The sequence below is a fragment of the Danio rerio genome, chromosome 17 (genome assembly GCF_052040795.2).
Source record: "Danio rerio strain M-AB ecotype USA chromosome 17, GRCz13ab, whole genome shotgun sequence".
NCBI lineage: Eukaryota > Metazoa > Chordata > Actinopteri > Cypriniformes > Danionidae > Danio > Danio rerio.
Genome location: NC_141037.1, coordinates 44,030,910 through 44,055,053, shown reverse-complemented (window position 1 = coordinate 44,055,053; position 24,144 = coordinate 44,030,910). Strand labels below are relative to the sequence as shown.

The 24,144-nt window shown below is 38.2% G+C and overlaps 1 protein-coding gene across 2 annotated transcripts in view; it reads left to right on the top strand.

The window, feature by feature from the left end:
• Positions 1-24,144, top strand: part of si:dkey-16j16.4 — a 43,825-nt gene that overhangs the window by 2,203 nt on the left and 17,478 nt on the right. For both annotated transcript variants that reach the window (XR_015513718.1, XM_087290975.1), the window contains exons 2-3: positions 17,875-17,956; positions 21,143-21,618. Coding sequence is in view for 1 of the 2 variants with exons in the window: in XM_087290975.1 (XP_087147101.1) it covers positions 17,875-17,956; positions 21,143-21,618 (558 nt within the window). In the remaining variant the exon portion in view is untranslated. The remainder of the gene's footprint in view (positions 1-17,874; positions 17,957-21,142; positions 21,619-24,144) is intronic.

Here is a 24,144-nt window from a genome sequence, read left to right as displayed (position 1 = left end):
CAGTGTAATGTCAGCATACCACCAAGAAGCATGAACCACATCCAATAATAGTAACTAGATTAGGGCTGCAAGATAATCGAAAAATAATTGAAATTGACATTCAAAACCTATAATCGATCTAATTTTACCAAGTTGGTTTTATCGATTATTTTCCCGACTGTGTGTGAAGTCACGTGACCCCGCTCTGTTAAGGATGATTTACATTGATTCATGTCGAGAGTCTAGCGCAGCCTTCAAGCGGTCACATACCCACGCACCTCTCAAAAATGTAACTACACATTGTGAAGATTGAGATAATCGATCTTAATCGAGATTTAGCTTTTAGGCCAAATCACCCAGCCCTAAACTGAATGCAAGAGGAAGCTGCCTGAAAGGGATATCCGGGTGCTAACTTAAAAACTTATGTCCAAAAAAACATAAAATCTCAGCTGACCAATTCACTGCTGAATTAAATGTGCACCTTAACTCTCCTGTTTCCACCAAAACTTTGTTGGGAGCTCCACAGAGGCAATATACATGGCCGGGCTTCTAGAGCCAAACCTATCATCACTCATGACAATGCCAAACATCAGTTTTAATCAGTGTTGGGCAAGCTACTTGAAAAATATAGTTAGCTAAGCTATTAGCCACTCTTCTTAAAATTTCCATTTTGTCGCAAGGAAATGTAGCAAGCTAAGCTAAAAGCTACATGACAAAAGTAGCTTAGCTACATCTAAGCTATTTTTGCAATTTTAATTTTTAAATCGAACTAAAATCCAAGTCAATCATATCAGTGATCAATAAAACGGTCAATGAAACATGAGGCACAATTGTTCAGTTCAGTTATTTACTGTAAATAATATACTCAATCAAACAGAAACAAATTATAGTATATAACAGCAAAAACTAAAAATCCAATAAAACCAAGTGTAACACAGGGAATATTTAGAAATGAGCATTATATTGTGCACGCGTGTGTGTGTGTGTATTCAAGGTGTAACGATACGCGTATTCGTATTGAACCGTTCGGTACGAGACTTTTGGTTCGATACGCATTACAAACCGAATTATTCAATTCAGACTAATATCTAAAATGATAAAAGACAAATTATAATGTTTTCAGTGCAGCAACCCTCAACATGGCATCCCAAATGACTTGGCAGACAACATGCTGCCTTCCCCGCTGTCATGTTAAACAGTAGACCATCGCTTTTAAAGTCAGAATATTACTTTATTAAAGCATACACTTAGTGGTCTTGCTGCTTTCTGTGTCAGCCTGCTCGTGCTGGCTCTGCCCTCGTTGCGTTGCCCCAGCAACCCTGGACCCCGACACTAAAGAGCCAATCTCAATAACCTGTTCACATATCACCACACCTGCCCACCTCTAAACACTACTCCAGTCAGGCACGCGCTAATCCCAGACATCCCAAGTCCCCAAGTCTCCCGGAAGTTGCGGTAGTCTTCCGCAAATGCATAGAGACTCCTAGATGCCCGCAAACAAATGACAATCTTCCGCAAATCGTGCACCCCCCCCCCCAGTACTTATAACCGTCGCACACCCCTCTCCACCGCATCCCTCCCAGCTCTTCAGGTACGTTGGGCACAACTCACCTCCGCCGCTCGGGTACATCGCACGCACATGCTTCCACAGCTCTTCAGATACGTCGCACACACACGCCCTCACCGCTCTTTAGATACGTCGCCCACCATCATCGCCACCTAGAGAGTGGTGGAAAAAAACAATGATGTCTACTATGACAGTAAGCTATTTTAGTGGTAATATTACAGCATATTAACTCCTTTACACTGACATCACGGAATCAGTAACTGGAACTGGAACAGGATTCAGACAGGCAGTTCTTACAGATTCGAACAGGGCAGAACAAATCACCGAGGCAATCGGCACATTTATAGCAGTGGATATGAGAGACCTTAATCGGAAGAGGAAATTTCAGTTTTAAGAAAATGTTAAATGTAATAGAGCCTCGTTACATTATTCCTTCATAAGCCCATTTCAGTCAGATAATTCCTGGTTTCAGATCCACTTAAATGTTAGGTGACAGTTAAAACAAGCAGATCTGTGCTGTCTAAAGAAAAGGTGGACACTCATCTTTCTGAAAATAGAAAAATACTTAAAAATTGATTGAAACTGAGTTCCATATAAAATTTAATTATTCTTTCTTTTTTTATTTGTTTAACTACTACAATATTATATTTATTTTTTTATGGGCAGCTTTTGGGTTTTGAGTATAAAGAAGGATTAGTTTCATTTGCTGCTAAGCAGCAACCCCGGAAGTATAGCTCTAACGCTTTAAGAAAAAGAAGAGTAAAAGAAAAAAAGAAAACAAGATCATACTTTTATGATGTTAGTTTTAATACATAAAAAATAAAATCAGAGAAATCCTGGCTTTTTTCTTTTTTTTTTTTTGCTGTATCGAAAACTTACTGAACCGTGACACCACTGTGTCGTATCGAACCGAACCGTGATTTTTGTGGACCGTTACACCCCTAATATATATATAAATTACATCAATTCTTACATTATATTACATTATATATTACATCAATATATAAAACATTACAACTCTTCATTAATGAATTACACTACATAATGTAGTATCATTAGTAACTATCATGAACTAACAGTAATTACTAGTAGTAATTACCAGTTTACCACTATTGTAAAAATAAAACGTATATATCTGCAAATATATAACTGATCTGCAAATGTAGCTTGTGTGGATGCTACTACACTACTTGCTTAAAATATAGCATCGCTACTGAAAAGCTATTTGATTTAGAAAGTTGCGATGCTACCGCCCCGCTACTGAGTAATGTTGTTAAGCTAGTAGCGTCACTACTTGTAGCAACGCTACTGCGCAACTCTAGTTTTAATGGTGCCAGCAGCCGTCAGCTGTGGACAGTGTGAAATATGTATGGTTCTCTCATTCCACCTTCACTGTCTTTCCCACATCCTGGAGAGTTACAGTGTGGAGAAGCACAAATGAAGCGTAAAACTCAAACTGTAGAGTGAAGCATGGGTGTGGATCAGTGATTGTTTGTTTGTGCTGCAATTATCATATCATTCCCTAGGCTCAATACTTGTGTTAGATGGCTGTGTCACTGCCAAGGTCTACCAGACAATTCTGGAGAACTATGTATACCCAGTGGTTCAAACATGGTATCCTGAACTCAGTGCTGTGTATCAGGATGACAATGCACCAGTACACACAGCAAGAGAGTGGTTGCATGAACATGAAAGTGAAGTCACAGGCACCAGATCTAAATATTATTGAGCCACTTTGGGGTGTTGTGTATGAGCGAGCACTGACATCATGTAGTGACCTGGCCACTATTCTGCAATGAGAATTTGATGTGCTACGCCAACTTTTCATGGAAACATTTGCCACAGTATGTTCTTGTTTGAGCATATGCTGTTATGTTTCATAAAGAATTAGACCTTGAATGAACATGAATGCTCTCATTTATTCAGTATTTTTCTTGGTTCGTTACAGTGAATGACCGAATTATAGCTTTCGCATTCCCCATTACTCTAGTTATACTTATTACACAGTTTCATCATTTGTCATGAAAGATCAGCTTGGTCCATCTATTGCAATGCTAAGTTCATAATAGAAGATGTGTGTGTATAAGTATTTAGATATTCGGATAGCTCTATTAGACCAATGAGAAGCTATCTAAGAAAGTTTAGGATCTTCATGGTATTGCCCCACAAACACAAGCAAAGACCCTTTCACATAAATTATCCTCTGTTGTAATACTCCTTCATTTAAGCATTGTGTTGCAGCTTTTGACGTTTAAAAGACTAGAGCAGTGGGGAATGCTGAGCACAAATTTAATTTTGAACACAAGTTTATCGCAAATGTGAACCAAACAACATTGTATAAGGAAGACATAAACAGATTAATGCTAACTGAGTACATTGAGTTATACAGAAATCCCCTTCATGCAAGAACAGACACACACCCACAGATGTAGTCGTCATGGCCCCTGAAGGCTAATGTTGTTGTCTGAGACTTGAAATGCTGCTTCTTGTACAGTATGTCTTCCAAAAGTCTAAAAGTGTTTTTTTTAAGTGTACCAGTGTAAAACTTTACAAGTGAAGCTGTAAGTGTGTGAGAACATTTTACAAAATTGCCTTTGCAAGTCTTGAAGGCAAACTCAACTAGAAGTCTTGGAAAGCACAATGCTTTATCAGATTCTTTTAGTCATTTGCAATCTACGAAACATTAGCTGACCCACATAAACTTTGTTTTAAATTTACACACTAGCCAAAAGCTTTGTCGGTTGTGCAGGGCTAATGTAAATATGTCATGAATCTTATGTAAGGACAGTTGGCTGAATTCACATACCCCCCCAAATTCAGCTGACAAACCGCAAACGCTTTCTCAAACCTTGCATTTCTATTAGCTAGTAGGGGAAAGACTGGAAATTCTACCTCAGTGTCATTTACATGTTGGCCAAGCGTTTAATCCAGGAGCCAGGATGTAGAAAGTTGGATTCTTGTTAGTCCGCTTGAGAAAAAAGTATTTAGCAATTCTAAGAAGTAAATGTGTCATCGTGGACCACATTTATGCTGGAACATGTACTGTAAGCCTGCTTCTCGAGTAATTTTCAAGCATTCTAAAGATTTTATTTTTTCTACTTAAACCGCAAAGGTACTTTGGGCCTTTAGAAGTACACTACTAGTTTTAGGCATTTGGTGTAATTATGCTATATAAATTAAGTATGTTTGTCACTGTAGTAACAATAAAACATCATGAGTTTACAGGTCTGTCTATTTCCTCTGTTAACAAGTGGGTGACCTGAATTAAATTCCAAACTTTCACCCCTGTCATTTGGATCTCTTATCAGTTCTACTCCCTTTATACTTTATAAAGCCAGAAAAGGCCATAAAATAATAATAAAAAAGCTTAGGGTTGGGTGATAAAATGATAACGATCATTATAGAAATATAGTTTCCCCTTAATAAAACAATAACAATGACATGATAAGTTGAATATATAAGTGGAGCTAAGCTCCACATGGACCATTTATCAATGCGAACAGATGGTTGTGCAGGTTTGTTTACATGCTAACATGTCATAAATTGACCCAAGCTTCAAAGACAAATGCTTCAATTGTTAGGTATTTTGGATTTGAAGCGGCACTGCGCAGACTAGGGCTTGGCGGTTAATCGAAAAAGTAATCAAGATCGACATTCAGAACCTATAATCGATTAAATTTTTCCAAGTCAATTTTTTTTCAAATACTTTTCCTACTGGATGTGGAGTAACGTGACCCTGCTCTCTTTACACTTTTGAGTCTGGTGCAACCTTCACGTGGTTGCATACTCCTTAACGTGACTGACGCTGATGCTGACCTCTTAAAAAGTGTAACTACAACCATACGGGACTAAGGCAAAATAAGTAGAAGAAGATACAGCGAAGCTCTGTGATTGGTCAGCTTGGTAGCGTTGAAGAGTGAGGGCGTCGAGAGGGTAAAAAAATAAAATAAATAAATGAATAAAAGAATTGGTCACTAATTGTAATCAAGGTAGAGTGTTTAATTAATCGAGATTTAAATTTTAGGACAAATCGCCCAGCCCTAGCGCACACCAATTAGTGTATGATATTAAGGCACATTGAACAGTCGGTAATCTAAAGGTTCTCGCAGTGCTTTGATGTGTAGACTCATTCAGGACACCTTATGGCTTAAGTATGTATCACTGCAACATATAGAGAACACCAATTAAGAAACAACTACGGTGCAGTACGGTATTCTGCTCTTCTTCTTGGCTTTGTGGCTGCTCATCAAGATGACGACTAGATTTTTTTAATCTCTGGTCAACCACGCCTCGTTATTATATGTATATATTATGTTGGTGTAATGTCTCGGCTGGGTATTTAAAAATGGCTCTTCCTTTAGTTTCATTCTCCTACTTGTGTATGCACTAGTGACGTATCTCTGTATACCAATAGCGTTCAGCTGTGCTTCTAGCTCCGCTCTTTTGCTACCCTTTTGTCGTGGTAGGTACATTTTCAAAAGGGTACCAAAAAAGTGGTATGGTACGGTTCACTTTTTGGTACCATTTGACAGTGGAAACGGCCATAAAATTTGCACCGAATTATATCATACTGTAATACTCCGTGGAAATGGTCCAATAGAGAAAGAGACTTGAAACAACTCCATTGACTCCAATAGAATGTTTAGATTAATAAGGATAGATTGGTTTTGCACTTTTTAAAGGTACAAAGTAAAAAAATAAACATTGTGTATGGTGTAATGTTATCTATGGGCATCACGGTAGCACAGTGGGTAGCACGATGACCTCACAGCTAGAGGTCACTGGTTCGAGCCTAGGCTGGGTCAGTTGGCATTTCTGTTTGGAGTTTACATGTTCTCTCAGTGTTGGCATGGGTTTTCTCTGGGTGCTCCAGGTTTCCCCCACAAGTCCAAACACATGTGCTTTAGGTGAATTGGGTGAGCTAAATTGTACGTGGTGTAGGAGTGTGTATGGATGTTGCCCAGTGATGGGTTGCAGTTGGAAGGGCATCCACTGCGTAAAACATATGCTAGATAAGTTGGGGATTCATTCTGCTGAGTGTAACCCCAGATTAATTAAGGGACTAACCCAAAAATAAAATGAATGAATGAATAAAATTATCTATTAATTAAATTAACCACAAAGCACTTCCCGTAACTATTTGAGTTTACTCTAATCACGTGAGGATCAGACATTTTAGTTGCAACTATCCCTCTCTTATGGCTCTCGATGGCCATTTCTAACAACATGGAGGAAGATTGATAAATTGACAAAAACAAGACTGGACACTGATATCTCTGCTAGAAAGACTTTCCTTGTGACCTGAAATAAAAAACGTTATTTTTGATGGTATTTGATAAAAGTTTGTGGAGGCAAATTACTTTTTACAAAATAATGAAGTGCACAGATACATCGTTTATAACACGCACAGAAAAATGCAAAGTGCTGGGATACAGCTGCAGCTATATCAATATAGTGCCATTCTTGTGACACTGTAGCCTGGAACAATAATGATTAATGTTTTTAGATTAGGTAGGTTTAGGGTCGGGGTAGGAGTAGATGTTAATAAATCAAAATAGGTTACTGTGGGGGATGCGTTTAGGCAGATTGTACTGCCTACAGTTTATGGAGCTCATGCCACTAGGAGCTGCCTCCAACCTCAGCTTATATGACTCTTATATGACTTGTTTATTTGATTGTTTAAAGTCACATGAAAGTGCCGATGTTCTCATAAACACTGACTAACAAGAGAAACACTGCCACGACGGATCCTTTTAAATGATCATTCCACAGATATGCCATGGATCTACTGTAGTATCAGTCACTGTAATGTGATGTGTTTTTATATAGAGTATGTATTGTGTATGGTAGGGGGGTCTTACATCAGTGTGCAGCATCCACTTGAATGATGCGACTACAGCCACAGGACAATGGCATCAGTGCGCTCATCACACACCAGCTATAGGTGGAGTGGAAAGACAGTGGTAGAGCCAATTCAGTGGATGGGAATGATTGGGAGGCCATGATGAGGGCCAATGGAGGGAAATTTGGCCAGGACACCGGGGTTACACCCCTACTCTTTACCAGAAATACCATGGGAATTTATTTATTTATTTTTTTATCACAGATTCAGGAGCTTGGCTTAACGTCTCATCTGCAAGATGACGCTCACTAACAGCATAAGACTCGCACAGTATAGGATATTAGGACTCACACAGACCGCAGGTTGCGCCCCCTGCTGGTCACACAAAATGTACCTGAAGCAACGTATTTAACATTTCACAAAAATGTCGGCTGAGGTGCGTGTTCACAATGAGCCTAGTTTTGTTATCTATATCATCCATTAAAGTTCATTTTGTATGTAAATGCCATTGCGTTTTTGAAACTCTGGTGTGTTTACTTGTATATGGATGTTTTAAGGGCCATGACACCCCCCACTTTCGGTTAAAGTCTATTTCAGAATTTTTTCAAAAGATGCATGATTAATGGGCGTGGAGCTCTGCGAGCATCGGGCAGGAGTGGGCGTGACCAGCAGGGGAGAAGGGTAGCGAACAACTGTTGTTGACAGTTAGCTCACAAACTGAGACACAAACCGTGAGAAGACGCATTAGTTTATAGTTAACAAAGTTAAAATGCAAAGAAATAAACAGTAATTTAATGCCATGCTACATTTGTTATTCGTAATTTCATATACACACAACCACAATTTATATCATTATAAAGATAAGTGTGTTAATGTAAACACTATAAATGAGGATTCTCCCTCGATCCCCGGGTCTAAATTATAGGTCTTGAATGCAGACTTAGTGCAGCAGGTCTCCTGACCTGCCTATTTTAACCATTAGTCCTGCTGAGAATATAGAAGATTTAGGCAAACACAGCAGCACGGTGATGTGTCTGAATGTAAACGAACTCCTGATAAAAGTCAACGTCCGCCATTCTTCAATTCTCGTACTGCTCTCCCGACAAAAATGCTTGCAGCACACACACAGCTTTGCTGTATGATCGGCCCTGACAGGATCGCATGCAACAAACCCCGTGGATCATGGAAACAAACACATACGAGCCTTCATGAACGGCTACGTGCCGTTGGTCCGTCTCAGCTTGCTTGAAACTGGCAGGTCTGTCTCGCCTTTGGAAAGCACGTGCTCTCATGAATAATTAAGCAGCTGGCTATTCTCATAGGATAAGAAAACTCCGCTATGAATAATAATGATAAACCGACGCGTCATTATTGCACTTGCAGTACTGCACTACGTCGCCGATTTTGATCCTGCCCCAAAAATCATTTTAAACCCGGAAGCTGAAATTAGCTGACAAAAGCTCAAAATTTTTTCCCACAATTAAAGCTGACACGTGCAAACATTGTCTTAACTGATTCTCAACACACACAAACCTGTTAATATAAAAAAAAGTTCTCCAGGGTGTCCCGAACCTTTAATTTGAAACAAATCCTAACATAAAATTATAGAAGGAGGCATATTACAGTAGTCCCACTTACTCGTTTTATGTCACACATATTATCTACAGACACAGACATGTTCACAAACATGCTGGCTAGCCATTTTTATAAGACCAACCACCATCCTAAACTGTTTAGCAGATGGTGCAGCTAGAGCTCATGTCTATGACACGCGTGTTGAAGCCCAGTATGCAACTCTCACCTACCGCCCACCACACAGCATACTGCTTTGACATCACAGACTCTTTTAAAACTCTAAGAGGAATTCTCTTTGAGGATGAAGATAATAGCGGGTTAGAACATTTATTGGCTTGTTGATAAGAGTTATCGCAATTAGATTTTCATGGTTTAAATGTGTAGACTTACACATAAGTTTGGTCCCAAATGAGGGGCTTGATATAACCTTCATTTGCAAAAGAGGTTAAACTGAGTCATCTATGACTTTTTGCTAATTGCAATAAAAAGTACTTTATTAAAATGGATGATTGTCTATAATAATTCACAGCACATAATTGAAGCAATTGGTGGAAAGATGGCAAAACACATGGAGGATTTGCTATCAGAAATGTAAAGCTTACCTTGGTTGACTCATTGTTTGGCTAAAACAGTTGAGTTATAAAGTGCACATGCAATGTTTTACCTGAACTCAAACCATACATCTAGTTCTCTTTTGTGACCTACCTAGTGTTTAATTTGTAAATTGCGAGGTGCCAGAACAGAACTAGGTAATGGATCCAGCATGTTACCAGAGAAGGTAGAGGTGTCAGGGATGAGTGAAGAACATTTTGTTTTTTATTTTTTTTTGTGGGTGGGTGTCAAAGAAGAAACTGTAGAAGGGGGGATGGCAGGGTGCATGTGAGGAGGGGGATCGATAAAATGAGGTGCTGGATCAGATTTCAGAGGTGCCAGGTCCAGATCTGGCTTGTTCTGCCACAAATTAAGCCCTGAACTTACTAGTACCAAGTTGGACCCCCTTGTGCCTTCAGAACTGCCTTTATCCATTGTGGCATTGGTTCAACGAGATACTGGAAATATTCTTCAGAGATTTTGGTCCTTATTGACATGATAGCATCATGCAGTTGTTGCAGATTTGTCGGCTGCACATCCATGATGCGAATCTCCTATACCACCACATCCCAAAGCTGCTCTATTGGATTGAGTTCTGGTGACTGTTGAGGCCATTTAAGTACAGTGAACTCATCGTCATTTCCAAGAAACCAGCCTAAGGTGATTTGCGCTTTATAACATGGTGCGTTGTCCTGCTGGAAGTAGCCATCAAAAGTCACTATGGTCATAAAAGGATAGACATGGTCAGCAACAATACTCAGGTAGGCTGTGGCATTGACATGATGATTATTTGGTAGTAATGGGCCCAAAGTATGCCAAGAAAATATCCCCCACACTATTACACCAGCATGAACGGTTTATACAAAGCAGGATGGATCTATGCTTTCATGTTGTTGACCCCAAATTCTAAGCTTACCATTTGAATGTTGTAGCAGAAATCGAGACTCATCAGACCAGGCAATGCTTTTCTAATATTCTATTGTCCAATTTTGATGAGCCTGTGCAAATTTTAACCTCCGGTCCCAATACATCAGCAATTTCTGAAATACTCACACCAGCCCATCTGGCACCAAAAAACCATTCCACAAAGTCACTTAAATCCCCTTTCTTCCCTGTTTTGATGCTCAGTTGGAATTGCAGCAGATCGTCTTGATCAAATCTACATGCCTAAATGCATTGAGTTGCTGCATTGTGATTAGCTGATTAGAAATTAGTGTTAACAAGTGGTTGGACAGGTGTACCTAATAATCGGTTGCCAGTGAGTGTAGGACAGTATAAGCCTGTTCAGTATCCTTTGTTAGAATAATAAAAATGAATGAAGAACTCACCATTTTTTTTACTTGAATGTTTTTCTTCAATGTAAAATATGTTATTAATTTTATTGTAAAAGGTTAATATTGACATTTGACTATGTAATCTATACAAATAAAGGCATGTTGTATATAATTAGCATGTGTATTTAATATGTATAATTTGTATTTAGTACAAAGATTTGTGCATGGAAATAGAGCACTTTAAGCACATTATGGAACTGCATTGTAGTGAAATTTTTACAATTTGGATTAAGATCACAAAACATAAAAGATATAAATAGCCTTTTTAATATTTAAAAATAAAGTTGGGGATGATAAAGCTAATATCATTTATACTTTGTGTAAAGTATGTACTAGTAGTTTGTACTAGTAGTAATAATAATAAGTATGCTTAATCTAATTTAGTGCACTTTTCCACCTTGCTATCTTCTGCTTTTTGTTTTCACATGTTTTCTGTTTTTAATAACTATTAAAAACACTGTATTGTGCTTCATAGGTATACTTGGTTAAAAATAATTTGGAGACATTGTGATGCATCAGGAATTTTTTTTTGCATCTAATAATTACCATCTGGAGTGTAATGTAACCGAATTGCGAGACTAATGAAGATCCACTAATATTCACACATCCACTTTCACGTTTATATACACACACACACACACACACACACACATATGCGCACGCTAAAGCCTGTAATCCATTACCGTCATCACTGACACTAATCTACCTCACACATTCAGATGAGAACAGGTAGTGCTGATGTAGCAAGCTGATCTGTCATCTCATCTCATTTTTGTTTGAGGTGTTGGCGCATCAGGTAACTAGTTAATAAACAACGGTTACTACAGGTGAAAAGTACTGATGGTTTATAAGAAGTTGTCCAAATAAGCTCTACTTCAAAGCTGCAGTTAGGTCCATCCACTTTTATAGGGGGTTTAAACACTGTTGTGTGGCAGCAGCATGTGAATATAGCCATATGCAAAGGGTAAAAATAATTCAGTTTTTTTTTTTTTATAGTCACACTTTGATTGGCATTCTCTCTTTGTATGTGTCATCAGAGGAAGTAAACCCCACCCATTAGTGACTATCTCTCCCTCATTGCCATAGGACAATGGCCTTGATTTTCCATCTGCATCTACATTGCATCTGACACATGGGCATTTATAGCTCCACCTTCTTTTGAAGCGAGTGTTGGGAGAACTATCTCATTTGAATTTAAAGCGACAGTCACCAAAATAACAAAATTCGGATCAAAACCTAAAGTGTGCGGTTTCAAAGAGCTATAAATCATTATTTATGAGGTATTTTAAGCTAAAACATCACACACACACATTCTAGGCATATCAGAGAATTATTTTACATCTTGTGCAGAGAGGCATAATGGGTCAGCTTTAACATCAAAGAACACGATCTAACTGAGTTTAAGAATGAAGAGTTTGAGTCTCTTGAAAGTGCTAATGTCTAATCTCATTATGTTTTAGCTGAAGGCCTATAATCTGTAGCATAAAATGGTTTAAAATGACAATAATATAACTTATGATAAAAGAAAACAAAGTTATGGTCCTTTATATAAAACAACGATCTGCTCTGTATACAGCTGGATCCAAAATTATGTGAACCTCAGGACAAAGACTGACTAATGAGAGTGAAAGGGTCACGAAACACCAAAACACATTTTTTAAGCTGTTAACAGTCGTTTATGTGTCCCACACTGCTAAAAACACTATTAGGACACCTATATTTCACTAAAACGTGTAAATTGGTTGTTTTTGCGTTATTTCAAGCAAATTCGTACTTCCTGTTTGAAACGAATTTTTGAAGCTGCGTCACGGCCATGACATAATAGCATGTATTCCAGCGTGCAGACTAGGCGTCTGTGCCGGAGTGAGTCTTATTACGTCTTACAGTGTGATGCATTAATGCATGAGTAATGCTTGGTTCAAACCAATCAGCGCGCTCTATTGTGCAACTTCATTAATATTCATTACTGTCACGGTGTTTAGACGACAGAGACGCCACGTTGTATTGGCAAAAGAAGCATGAAGTGTTGCTTTTATAGTTTGCTGCAGTTAAGTTTTGTTTTCATTTTCTCTCTGTGAGAGCTCATCTGGATCACGTGTGGATTAACAGTGTACGCGACGCTCGACAACAATAACTTACGTGTCTAAGGAGGATTATTGTTTACCTGAGAGCTGTTCTCATCTGCAAACGCTGAGATCCAGATTTGCTTTAGTCTCCTCTTAATAAGGCTCTAGTTTCTGGTGATTGTCCTATCTCTACAGATTTGGTAAGTGAGCGACCAGTGCTCTGTTTATTCAGTTTGTTCGTATTGAACTAAGTTAACTATTGCACCAAGTGTAAACATGTTAGCACCACAACCAAACTTTAACCTCGTGTAGGATTTTCGTCGCATTTTGTGACCGGAATAACACACGCCGCTTTCTGACACTACCTGCTGTGTGCATGTAATTTTCCGGGAAATGCTGAGGGTTTTTTTCTCTCATTCGCCGTGCGGTATCAAACATTGCATGGAAAAATACACGCTTAGAGCAGCTCCTCGAATCAAATATCTCGCTTGTTGTGAGGGGCATGAATGAATTCCCTAATTGAAAGAGCCAAACTGCAGTTAAAGTCCACCATTTAATAATTTGGCAAATAATTCGACTACAGATGTCCCTGTAAACACAGTCACTTTCTCCCGTGTGTGTGTTTGTGTGGATGTGTTTTGACTCTGAAACTCGCGCGTGCCCAAATAGACACTCCCACACCATCCCACTTTAGTTCCTCCGACACTCCCCCCTAAACAGAGCTGGACACGCCCACTTTTCTGTCTTTTTCCAAAGTAGAGGTGTGAAAACACCCTGCTGAAACAAGGGGGTTTCATGGCCCTTTAAGTGTTCCTAGTTTCCGTTGCCCTAATTAATGCAGCCTAATAGTATGATCATGTCAGACGCTAATAAAGGGTTATGCGTGAGGGATTTACATGTTCAGTTTACGCGAAGATGCAATAGACATCCTGTGGTGTGGTTAATGTAAATGAGGCAGTGAATTGCGTTTTGTCTTCAAGGTTAGGGGTTTTCAAACTGTGGGGCGTGCCCTACCAGGGGGAGCGCCAGCACCTATTAAATGGGGCGCGAGACATTGAGGCGTGCACTCGAGAAAATTATGATGACTATTTTTATGTGTTTACTAGAGGGAATATGATTAACGTCAGCCGCACAGCGTACTATTAGACACCTGTAGAGTTAATGCGTTTCAGTAAAATATACACAAATAAAATGGAGCAGGTGCTTTTTAAAATGACTGACGGTGAATAAATGAAAGTCAAACGGGTGAGCTGTCTGACATAATTGCCCTTCTGAATCAAATCAGCAGGATGCCCTTCTGGATCTTTCACTCACTTTAAAGACACTGACTATGTTTACATGGACATCAGTTGTTTGACTTAATAAGACAATAATATAATTAAGTTGTTACGTGAAATGTATTGTGAAATGTAATGTTTTTGAATGTTGTGTCACCAGGCTACTCACATTTCCTGCACTGCAGAGGCTCATGTAATTTTCGACTTTACTGCAGTTCGTTTCAAGTTTCACTTTCACTCATGAACATTCACTCCTTGTTGGGATCTGTGGTATTAGATGCGAATATAAAGTAAGGACTGGTGGAAGATTTTTTTATTAATGAAAAGCCAAATGGAAAAAAAACACTCCGCATTTCTTGATGTGTGTGTGTGTGTGTGTGTGTGTGTGTGTGTGTGTGTGTGTGTGTGTGTGTGTGTGTGTGTGTGTGTGTGTGTGTGTGTGTGTGTGTGTGTGTGTGTGTGTGTGTGTGTGTGTGTGTGTGTGTGTGTGTGTGTGTGTGTGTGTGTGTGTGTGTGTGTGTCCTTTACTGACAGCCGCACCCACATGTGTGGATCTTGTCACAAAATGTGGTGAAAAGTCCTACATGACGGTAATAGTTTGATTGCGGGTTGAAAACCCATTCCAAGTAATTTATTATAGAAAAAAGGAAAAAAAAAAGCACATTTTTCAATAGCTTTAAGTTAAAAGTACAATTTATCTGTATGTAATAAAAAAAGACATCATGATTGAGGCACTTAAACTGTAGATTCAATTGATGTAGCCTACATAAGACCTAGTCATCTGACCGAACCTGGTTTCTCCTGGGGTTTTTCTGTCTTCTCCAATTCTGTTGCTTTTTTGGCTTGCATGACTGGGGTCTAAAAGACATTGTTGAACACTTAAACAACTTTTAGGAATTAAATGAATTGAGCTGAATAACGTGTGTAGCACTATTTGGATTTACCTCAAGTTTGTCTCAATGATTCTCATGTTATGTCCTGTCATGTCATTTTCATCCGCTTATCTGGGGCCGGGTCGTGAAGGCAGCAGTCTTAGCAGAGAACTCCAAACTTTTCTCTCCCAAGACACACCCTCCAGCTCCTCTGGGGGGATCGTGAGTTGTTCCCAGGCCAGCCGAGAGACATAGTCAATGGGTTCACCAATGGTGCACCAATCTGCCTGTCAATCTCACGTTTCATCTTTCCCTCACTCGTGAAAAAACCCAAAGCTCATCAAGGCCTCCTCCCTGTGGGACATGCTTGAAACACCTCCTTAGGTAAGCGTCCAGGAGGCATCCGAAACAGATGCCCGAGCCACCTCAGCTGACTTCTCTCGAAGTGGAGAAGAAAACTCATTTCAGCTGCTTGTATCTAAGATTTTGTTCTTTCGGTCATGACCCAAAGCTCATGACCATAGGTGAGAGTAGGAACGTAAATTGACTGGTCAATCGAGAGCTTTGCCTTTTGGCTCCTTCTTTACCACAATGGGCCCGTACATTAACTGCATTACTGCTGCACCAATCTGCCAGTCAATCCCACATTCCATCTTTCTCTCACTCGTGAACAATACCCCAAGATACTTAACCTCCCCCACCTAGGGTAAGGACTTTCCTCCAACCTGGAGATGGCAAACCACCTTTTTCCGGTGGAGCACTATGGCCTCGGACTTGGAGATGCTGATTTTCATCCCAGCCACATCACACTAGGCAGCAAACCACCCCAGTGCATGCTGAAGGTCCATGTTCGATGAAGCCAACAGATTCAATGATTCTGTTTGAAACTCTCTTTTGAATATACAAATTATACAGATGAAGTTGACATTACTTAACTATACTTGTTTTTTTACAGAAATATTGTTAACAATTGGCACCTTTAGTTAGTAATAAAAATACTTGAGGGAAAGTTTATACCTTTGGTTCAGCTATTTTATGACAACACAAAAGTCCTTGCAGTCTACCATGCTGTGTAGCTGGAGATCCCAACTAAATGCTAAATATGGAACATGTTACTAAATGCTACCTAAACTAAATGCTAATTAGGAACATGTTTCATTGTTATTGAAAAGTGTTAAAAAATAAATTGGCAAAAGTAAATTCCACAGCCCCTTTTAATCATTTTTCATGTTGATTTAATATTTTTTTTATGTTTCACATAGACTGCCAAGTTTTATTAAATACTCATCATGTAGTAAATCACTCCTTTATGTACACATTTGCAGTTCAGTGTGTTACCTGGCTGTTCTTTGTAAGTGTTTGTGAAATTTGTGAGTAATCTCTGAGTGAAAATGATTGCTACACCCTTATTGTTTAGTGTGGTGACTTCACAGAAAGTTATGTGTTATGTTTTTTAAATACATCAGAATGCTTAATCATAACTGCCAGCGGCTACGGGACATTTTTTAGCAAGGGTTTTGGTGGTGTGCAAGGATAGTTTGTGGTGGCTTTGAGATTTGAGACCGAGACCGGATTTCAGTGAGTGGAAATGGCTCTTCTGGGGGTTGCCGTGAGATTCAAGTACATGTGAGAAAGAGTGACACATTTGAATCATTCAGTTCTTCTCACTTTTTGCTCGGTGAAAGGCAAAAGAGATGAGAAGAGAAGTGGGGTGTGTGTGTGTGTGTGTGTGTGTGTGTGTGTGTGTGTGTGTGTGTACTTGAGAACAGATGGCAGCTGGTTAGTTGAGCTTGGACAAGGTAATTACCGTACTTAACTCTATACTGGTGCAATCTGTTGGGTTTTCTCTGGGTTCCATTTTCTATTTCTTATCAGTTTTGCTCTTGATAATCCTGTCTAAATGAACCTTTTTCACTGAGACTAAGCAAAGCCTTAGCATTTTGACCTGTCTTGTTTTACTTCTCTTAAGTTCATGCTTTATTTTTTTTATTTTACACTTTTGGATCTTTACTCAAACAATGTGAAGAAAGGCTCAAACAAAACAAAGAAAGATTCAGACTCTGAAGATGAACTGAAATACAAATACATTAAAGGAACACTACACTTTTTGGGTTTTGAGTCTGGCTGTGAGCACTTTTAGCTTAGCATAAATCATTGAATCAGATTAGATGATTAGCACCTCTCTTAATGGTCAAAATAAGTCTTGAAACAATAGTCAAGGAACTTTGTCACCATACCATAGTTGCAGCAGGTGCAATTATATTATGCAGCGCCTGAAAATAGTCTCCAGCACCAAGATCTACACTTGCACCACCAGTAAGAATCTGCTTAATATCATTGTGCTGCTGCAGTCATGGTAAAGCAGCAAAGTTCCATGATATTACACCAAAATGAGAAAATAGGTCCTGTAACTGTGGAAGAGTCAAGCTTTTACATTGAAAAGGAAAATTATCAAAACTCTTTTTCGTTTTTGAACAAGATACTAATAATCTAATCTGAGTCAATGATCTATGCTAAGCTAAGCTAAAAATGCTTCTGCCAGACTCAGCTGAATGGATTACAAAAATGGTTAAACCCCCATGTTTATTTGCTAGGGGACTTGTGAAATGAGCCTATTTTCCAAAAAAAAAAAAAAAAAGAAAGTGGGATGTCCCTTTAAATAACTTTCTCCATTTGTTTGTTTTAGCAGTTGGACATGACACTCTTGAGTATGCTTGTTTTGCATCATGGTGATTCAGGTTTGTCTGACCTTTGCTTTGCCTTTAAAACAGATTTCCTACCATGGCAGTGAGGAAGGGTGGGAGAGTGAGGATTCAGAAGGGGAAAACCAGGAGCTGGCACAGATTGACAGAGGTAAGTGTGTTTTGCCATTTAATATTGGTTAGTTAATGCAAAGCTTTAACAACTTATTGATAAAAATAGTAATAATACTCAAATAAGACATCAAAAATGTTTACTTAATTTACTGTTATTTTTGTATAAAAGTGTAAGTATAGTTTGCTAATTTTATCTTGTATACAAGTTGAACTGGTTTTATTTACATTTCAAATAATTAAAAGTGAACAAAATTGGTTCATTGTAGTGTAAATACAGAATAGGTTAACTGAAATAAATTAAAACACCATTAGTGATACTAATATTTTTATCCCATGTTTTATACAGAAAAAATTTTCATATATATATATATATATATATATATATATATATATATATATATATATATATATATATATATATATATATATATATATAAATACAATTCTTCTGGAGTAGACTTGAATCGAAAGGGGGGTTTCATGGCCCTTTAAAAAAAAATCTAGGTTCTCCATACCAAACACTATTGCATTAACACTGCATAACTAAATGTATGTAATATGTATTTTATCTCAGTTGTTGCTGTGGTTATGGTGTCAGACATCTCAATTTCAGACTCAGACCTGCATTTTAAAATAGCTGAAACTTTTAAAACTTTTATTTGGTAGTTAGAACTAAAAAATGCTATTTTTTCAAATTCTGAATTAGTTTAACATTTATATTTTATCTTTTGGAGAACAATAGAAGTAATCAAAAAATGACATACTTGACATAACTTGCTTCTAATAATTGAATCATAAATGGGCTTTTAGGTGTTCTAGTTGATTGTTACCAAAAATCCCGAAGTTTTTCGACCCTTAACCATAACACTCTCATGTTGGTGGCTCAGCAGTGGTGGCCAGCCAATATTCCCTCTCTTTCTCCTGACTGCCAGTTAACTCCTCCCTCCTACTCCAGACCAAGCATGAGGCTCTCTCTGCTTCCTCCCCCATTCTTCGCACTGCTTTCTTTCTTTCAATCCCTCTCAGTGAAATATCTGTCATCAGCTTCCAGGCTGGGAAGCCCCTACATCGCACCAAGTCTGGGTACAACCATGTTTGTCTTTCTTAATTTTTGAGATCTGTTGTGCAGACATCAAACCTGTCAGGTTGCACCAAATTTTAGGCTGCCGAAAATTATAGACCGGAATTGGCATTTCCAATTGATGTTTTTGGAAAATATGAGTCAAAAAGAATATTATGCTGTGCTGTAATATTCAACACTCTTGTTTTTACTCTCCCTCCAGCTGTATGTCTACTCATTGTATGGAGTGAAACAGCTTTCACAGTGGGTGTGAAAACCGATGCGCTATGAAACCCATTCATTTTATATCGTCTAGGAAGTGTGGTGTGTTGCTTCGTCGACAAAATTGCAAGAGTAGTGGAGCATGTGCACCATGGTCAAAGTTCGGAATTGCTCAATATTTGGCTCTGTGAATATTCAGTTCATTAAACCGATACTTATCAATACATGAACTACACATGCTCCCCGGAAAAACTAAATCCAAATGACTACTGTCATGTCAACGCTGGTAAAATTATGCCTATTGACTCCTTTAATATCAATAAAATGTGGTTATTTTGTGGTTTTTGACGTCAATATGATCCAAGTTATTAAGTTAAATTGAAAATGCTTAAAGAATAGTAAACAATCTTTATAAACCAAATTTTTGGTTTTCTGAATTTGGATGAATCATGATTAAATCAATTACAGTCTGGTGATAGTCCATGCACCGCCATAAAACAAACATCGCTTTGTAATGAAGTCTGTAGCGTACAGGAAGCCAATGCAGATTAATTAAAGCAGGAGTAATATGCGCTCTCCCCTTTATGCCAGTTAGATGTCTGGCAGCAGAGGTTTAAACATGTTGCAAATGTGACAGGGAGAGCTGATTCACACCCAGGTACAGCACATTACATTCGCCCAAACAAGATGACACAAAATTGTGAACAACCTTCTCCAAGTCTCTAAGTAAAATGAGGGAATGGAAATCTGTTTTTGACGGCTCAATTTAACATCAGAGTCGAAGATGACACCAAGATTTTTTTACATTTTACATAGGACAGTTTCTTCCCTGGAAGTTAACCTAGGCAGTCATGGACTTCATTGACACGAGTCTTATTGCCAAATATGACTATACTTGTTAATTAAAGCTAACATAGAACAATATACATTTTAATAGCTTTGTCTTAAAAATGAGCAGTTCAAAGACTGGCCGTTAAAAAGTACTCTAAAGCTTGGCTCACACTGTGTGATTTTCATTTATTTATTTACTGTTATTTTTTAAAATTTCGAATCTTAAACAATTGTTGCTTTTGCAAGGAGCACGGATGGCGTGGCGCGAATGGCGCTGCACAAATTGTGCGAATGGTGCGCAAAGTTTAAAAATCTGAACTTTAGCAAACCTTCACGCCACGTTAACCAATCAGGAGCTTACTGTTGTGGGGGCCATCAAGTTGCTTTCTATGAACATTCCAAATCAAAGATCAGAGATTTCAGCCTATGATTTCAGGATTTTATTAGGAATTTCTAATTTTTTCTACAACCAAATTGTGCCTTAAATCCCTCAGTGTGAGCAGGGCTTAAGTTTGTAAAACTACTATTGAGCTTTCAAAAATGGGGGGAGAGCACTTTCCAGCCAAGCAAAATTATATTCAAGCTAAAATCATTTTGATATTATATTACTTAAAACACAAACAGTTAGGTCCATAAATATTTGGACATTGACACAATTCTAAGAAGCCAATTATTCAATTACTTTTGGACCCTTAACAAGTGGGAGGCACATACGCAAACCGTGGTAATTCCTACACCGTTCACCTGATTTGTATGTAAATCCCCTTAAATTAAAGCTGACAGTCTGCAGATAAAGCACAAAAATGTAATTTCGAATCTATTGTGTTGGTGTATAGAGCCAAAAATGTTAGAATTGTGTTAATGTCCAAATATTTTTTTACCTAACTGTACAGTATTTAAAATCAGTGAATTATTTATTTATTTATTTTATTTTATTATTATTTTAATTTTTTCATTTTTTTGATGTCATGAAATTTTTTAGGCAGGGAATTTGATATTTGACTTAAAGTGGGATTATTATTTATATAGCACATATTATTTTTATATAGCACAATAAATTAATTACTGACCATTTGTTTTCTCTTAATCACAACCTTTTACCTCCTACAGAGCATCGAAGGAACTGTGCCTTGACCCCTCTAGCCACCAGCCAGCAGCACAATCAGGGCATTCTTTCACCTGCCCACTTACGCCGTCTCCGTTTACTTCTGGACCCTGCCCTAGAGCGCCACAGTTCAGAAGAAGAACTGGAACGCATCGCAGGGGCCATAGGGGCAGAAGGGGGCAGAAAGTGGCACCGACATGGAGACATGAGTAGCGCTTCAAGTGATGAGGAAGTTAAGGACCTGTGTGGGCCAAATGAACCAGCGACTGGGACTAACTTGAGTGCCACTTCTCCAAGCCCTGTTCTCTTCAGTTCCTCTCCTCCGCGAGGGCTTAAGCCTTCTTACACACCAGCCCGCCTGCCTGTCCGGCCCATCATTCTCAGCCACTTTGAACAACCTTCCATGCCTTACTGGCGGCACCGGCCCATTTACACAGGAGAACCTGGTCGCCCCAGCCTAGACCTCGAGAAAATGCAGCAGGTAAAAGACACTGTTTTAAAAGATAGAGGGTACACGGTGTATGAAGCCTACATGTCAGAGATTTAGATATTACAAAAACATGATTGCTTGGGGCAAATAGCAAATATAAAAACACAAGTTACCAAAGGAAAAAATAATCTTGAATTTTAAATAATTCCATTATCTTTTTAGACTGTTTACATGACTACAATGTACCCCAAAATGGACAAGGTTTTCTCTTTGCGTTTTTAAAAATGTTTCACATTTACACAATGACATTTTCAAAACATTCTGCATTTACACATTTATGAAAATGACCAAGAACACTTATGCTTTTTTCACAAAAGATGCGGCATGTGTGAATATATTGCGATATTCATGCGTAAATAGACACATTAACATTTCGAGTTTACTCGCTTTATTCGCAGGTCAAATTCACTTTATTCTCGTGTGAAATTCCCTTCTCAATAGATGTGGATTCGCGTCATGGTCAAGGCTTCTATCTGCCCCGTGACACTAGCTTTGTTGCTAAATGGCTAACATAGATTTTTTTTAGATATTAACTGTGTTTATGTGCTTTAGGGAGTCTGAAAAACAGCATCATTAACGCATGTTGTGTACATGCATGACGTCATCATTTTTAAAGACTCTCGTTCTTGGATGGCTCCATGGACACAACAACAACTGCATTATCAAAAACATCTAATAATAATCCCATTAATCTAGTAACAGTACATGTCCCTGTTGAAGGTCAGTGAATTTAAGCTAATTATTTTTTAAAAAAAGGACAAGCCATTCTCCTACGTGACTTTATTCTTTGTGTGACTGAAATGCAGGTAATAGCTATGTTTCCATCCAAATATATTAATTAAATTTATGTGCAAAACTGGAATAACGCATAAAAGATGTGCAAATAAAGCAGTGTTTCCATCCAACGAATCAAATCGAACAAAATCGTCACTTCCTGATTAACTGGCGGCAAATATCAACAGTTAAACTGAATTTACTGATTTAGAAGAAGCTGCGTTAATCTTTTCTTTATTTAATAAATGTACTTGTGCCTCAGAAGACAATGCTGACACACAATGAACACATGGTGGCATTTGAAGCCATGAGCTGTGGAGAACAGACACTCTTAACACGCTCCAGATGCTCTGCAGGTCATTAATAATATAATAACATTAATACTGAAATGGTTAAGGTGTTTTAGAATGAATGAGCAAAACAACATTTCAGATGTGTTACAATGCCTGCTGGTTTGTTTATTCAGTAACTGTGTTTCCATTGTAGTTTAGGTGCATCTTTTCTATAGAATAAAAGTTTATTCTACTCAGTTATGCACATGTTTTATTATGCGTATTTTCAAAAGTTATGTGCATCATGACGTTTCCATTGATCGTTTTTATGCGCATATCCAAAATGAACATTAAAATAGATGGGTGGAAATGTAAGGCTAAGGTTAGAAATCGTTTCGTCTTTAAAAAGGGAAGGAGACCGACAGAAACTCAGAGTTTAGAGAATAAAACCTGCTCTTGACCAGGTTAGGTTCACAGAGTAAGTTACCACAGTAACTGACTTTGAGTTAAAGTTACCTCTCTTTCAAAAGGCTTGGCTTACCCTGCTTTCTCGAGTAACAAACCTGCCATTTTAAAGCAGGAAACCCAGAGTTTCTCTCATTTCAGGGTTAAAATACTTAGTTTTCACTTAACCTCTTTTCTGAAACGGGACCCCTGTTGTGCATTAATTTAGTTTATTATTGTTTTTAAAACTTACTTATAAGCTTTAAAAGGTATATTACTAGAGTTTGCTTGTTTTGACACATTATTTAAAATATGTGGCTAAGAACTAACCAAATAAACCAAATCCTTTTAATAGGGCATAAAAAATCTTTTTGCTGTACATTAGAAAAAAATGCTTTGCGTTTAGAACTGTGTAAGTCTGAAATTGTCTTCATTAATGTCTTAAAAATGTCTTAGTCTTAAATTTGACTTAATGAAACCAGCAGAAGCACTACAGCTAAAAATGTATTGTAAACTGCATCTTAAATTACTTTATTAGTCTAAAATTAAATTAATTGTAACTCTGAATTTAACAACAGTTCTAGACATTTTGCACAACCACGCTTATTCCAACAGCTCCATGTGCTTCAGGGCTCTGTGCCCGCCACCTCCAGAGAAAAAGAGAGGATGACAGATGTCAGCCCCCCCCTCTCTTCAGTTTGAACAAAAGCCTGATAGAGTGAATCTGTGAGTGAATGAAATGGGACAAAAGTGGGACAAGTAAAGCCTAGTAGTTTGGTTTTCATGTGTTCAAATACAGAGGCCAGATTGTGCCAAATGGAAACAACGTTATGTGGAGATGGATAAAGGTGAGAGAAGAGAATAAAGAAGATGGCTTTGAGGACAATGTAAAGCACTCAGTATGTGTGTTTGGTCAAGTCTTAGGAGTAGATGGAAAACAAATATGGAAAAGTTGCCAAAACTTCGCTGATAAACCTAATTTGTCTTTAATCTTTTACATGTAAACCTGTTTTAAAGCATAAAAACA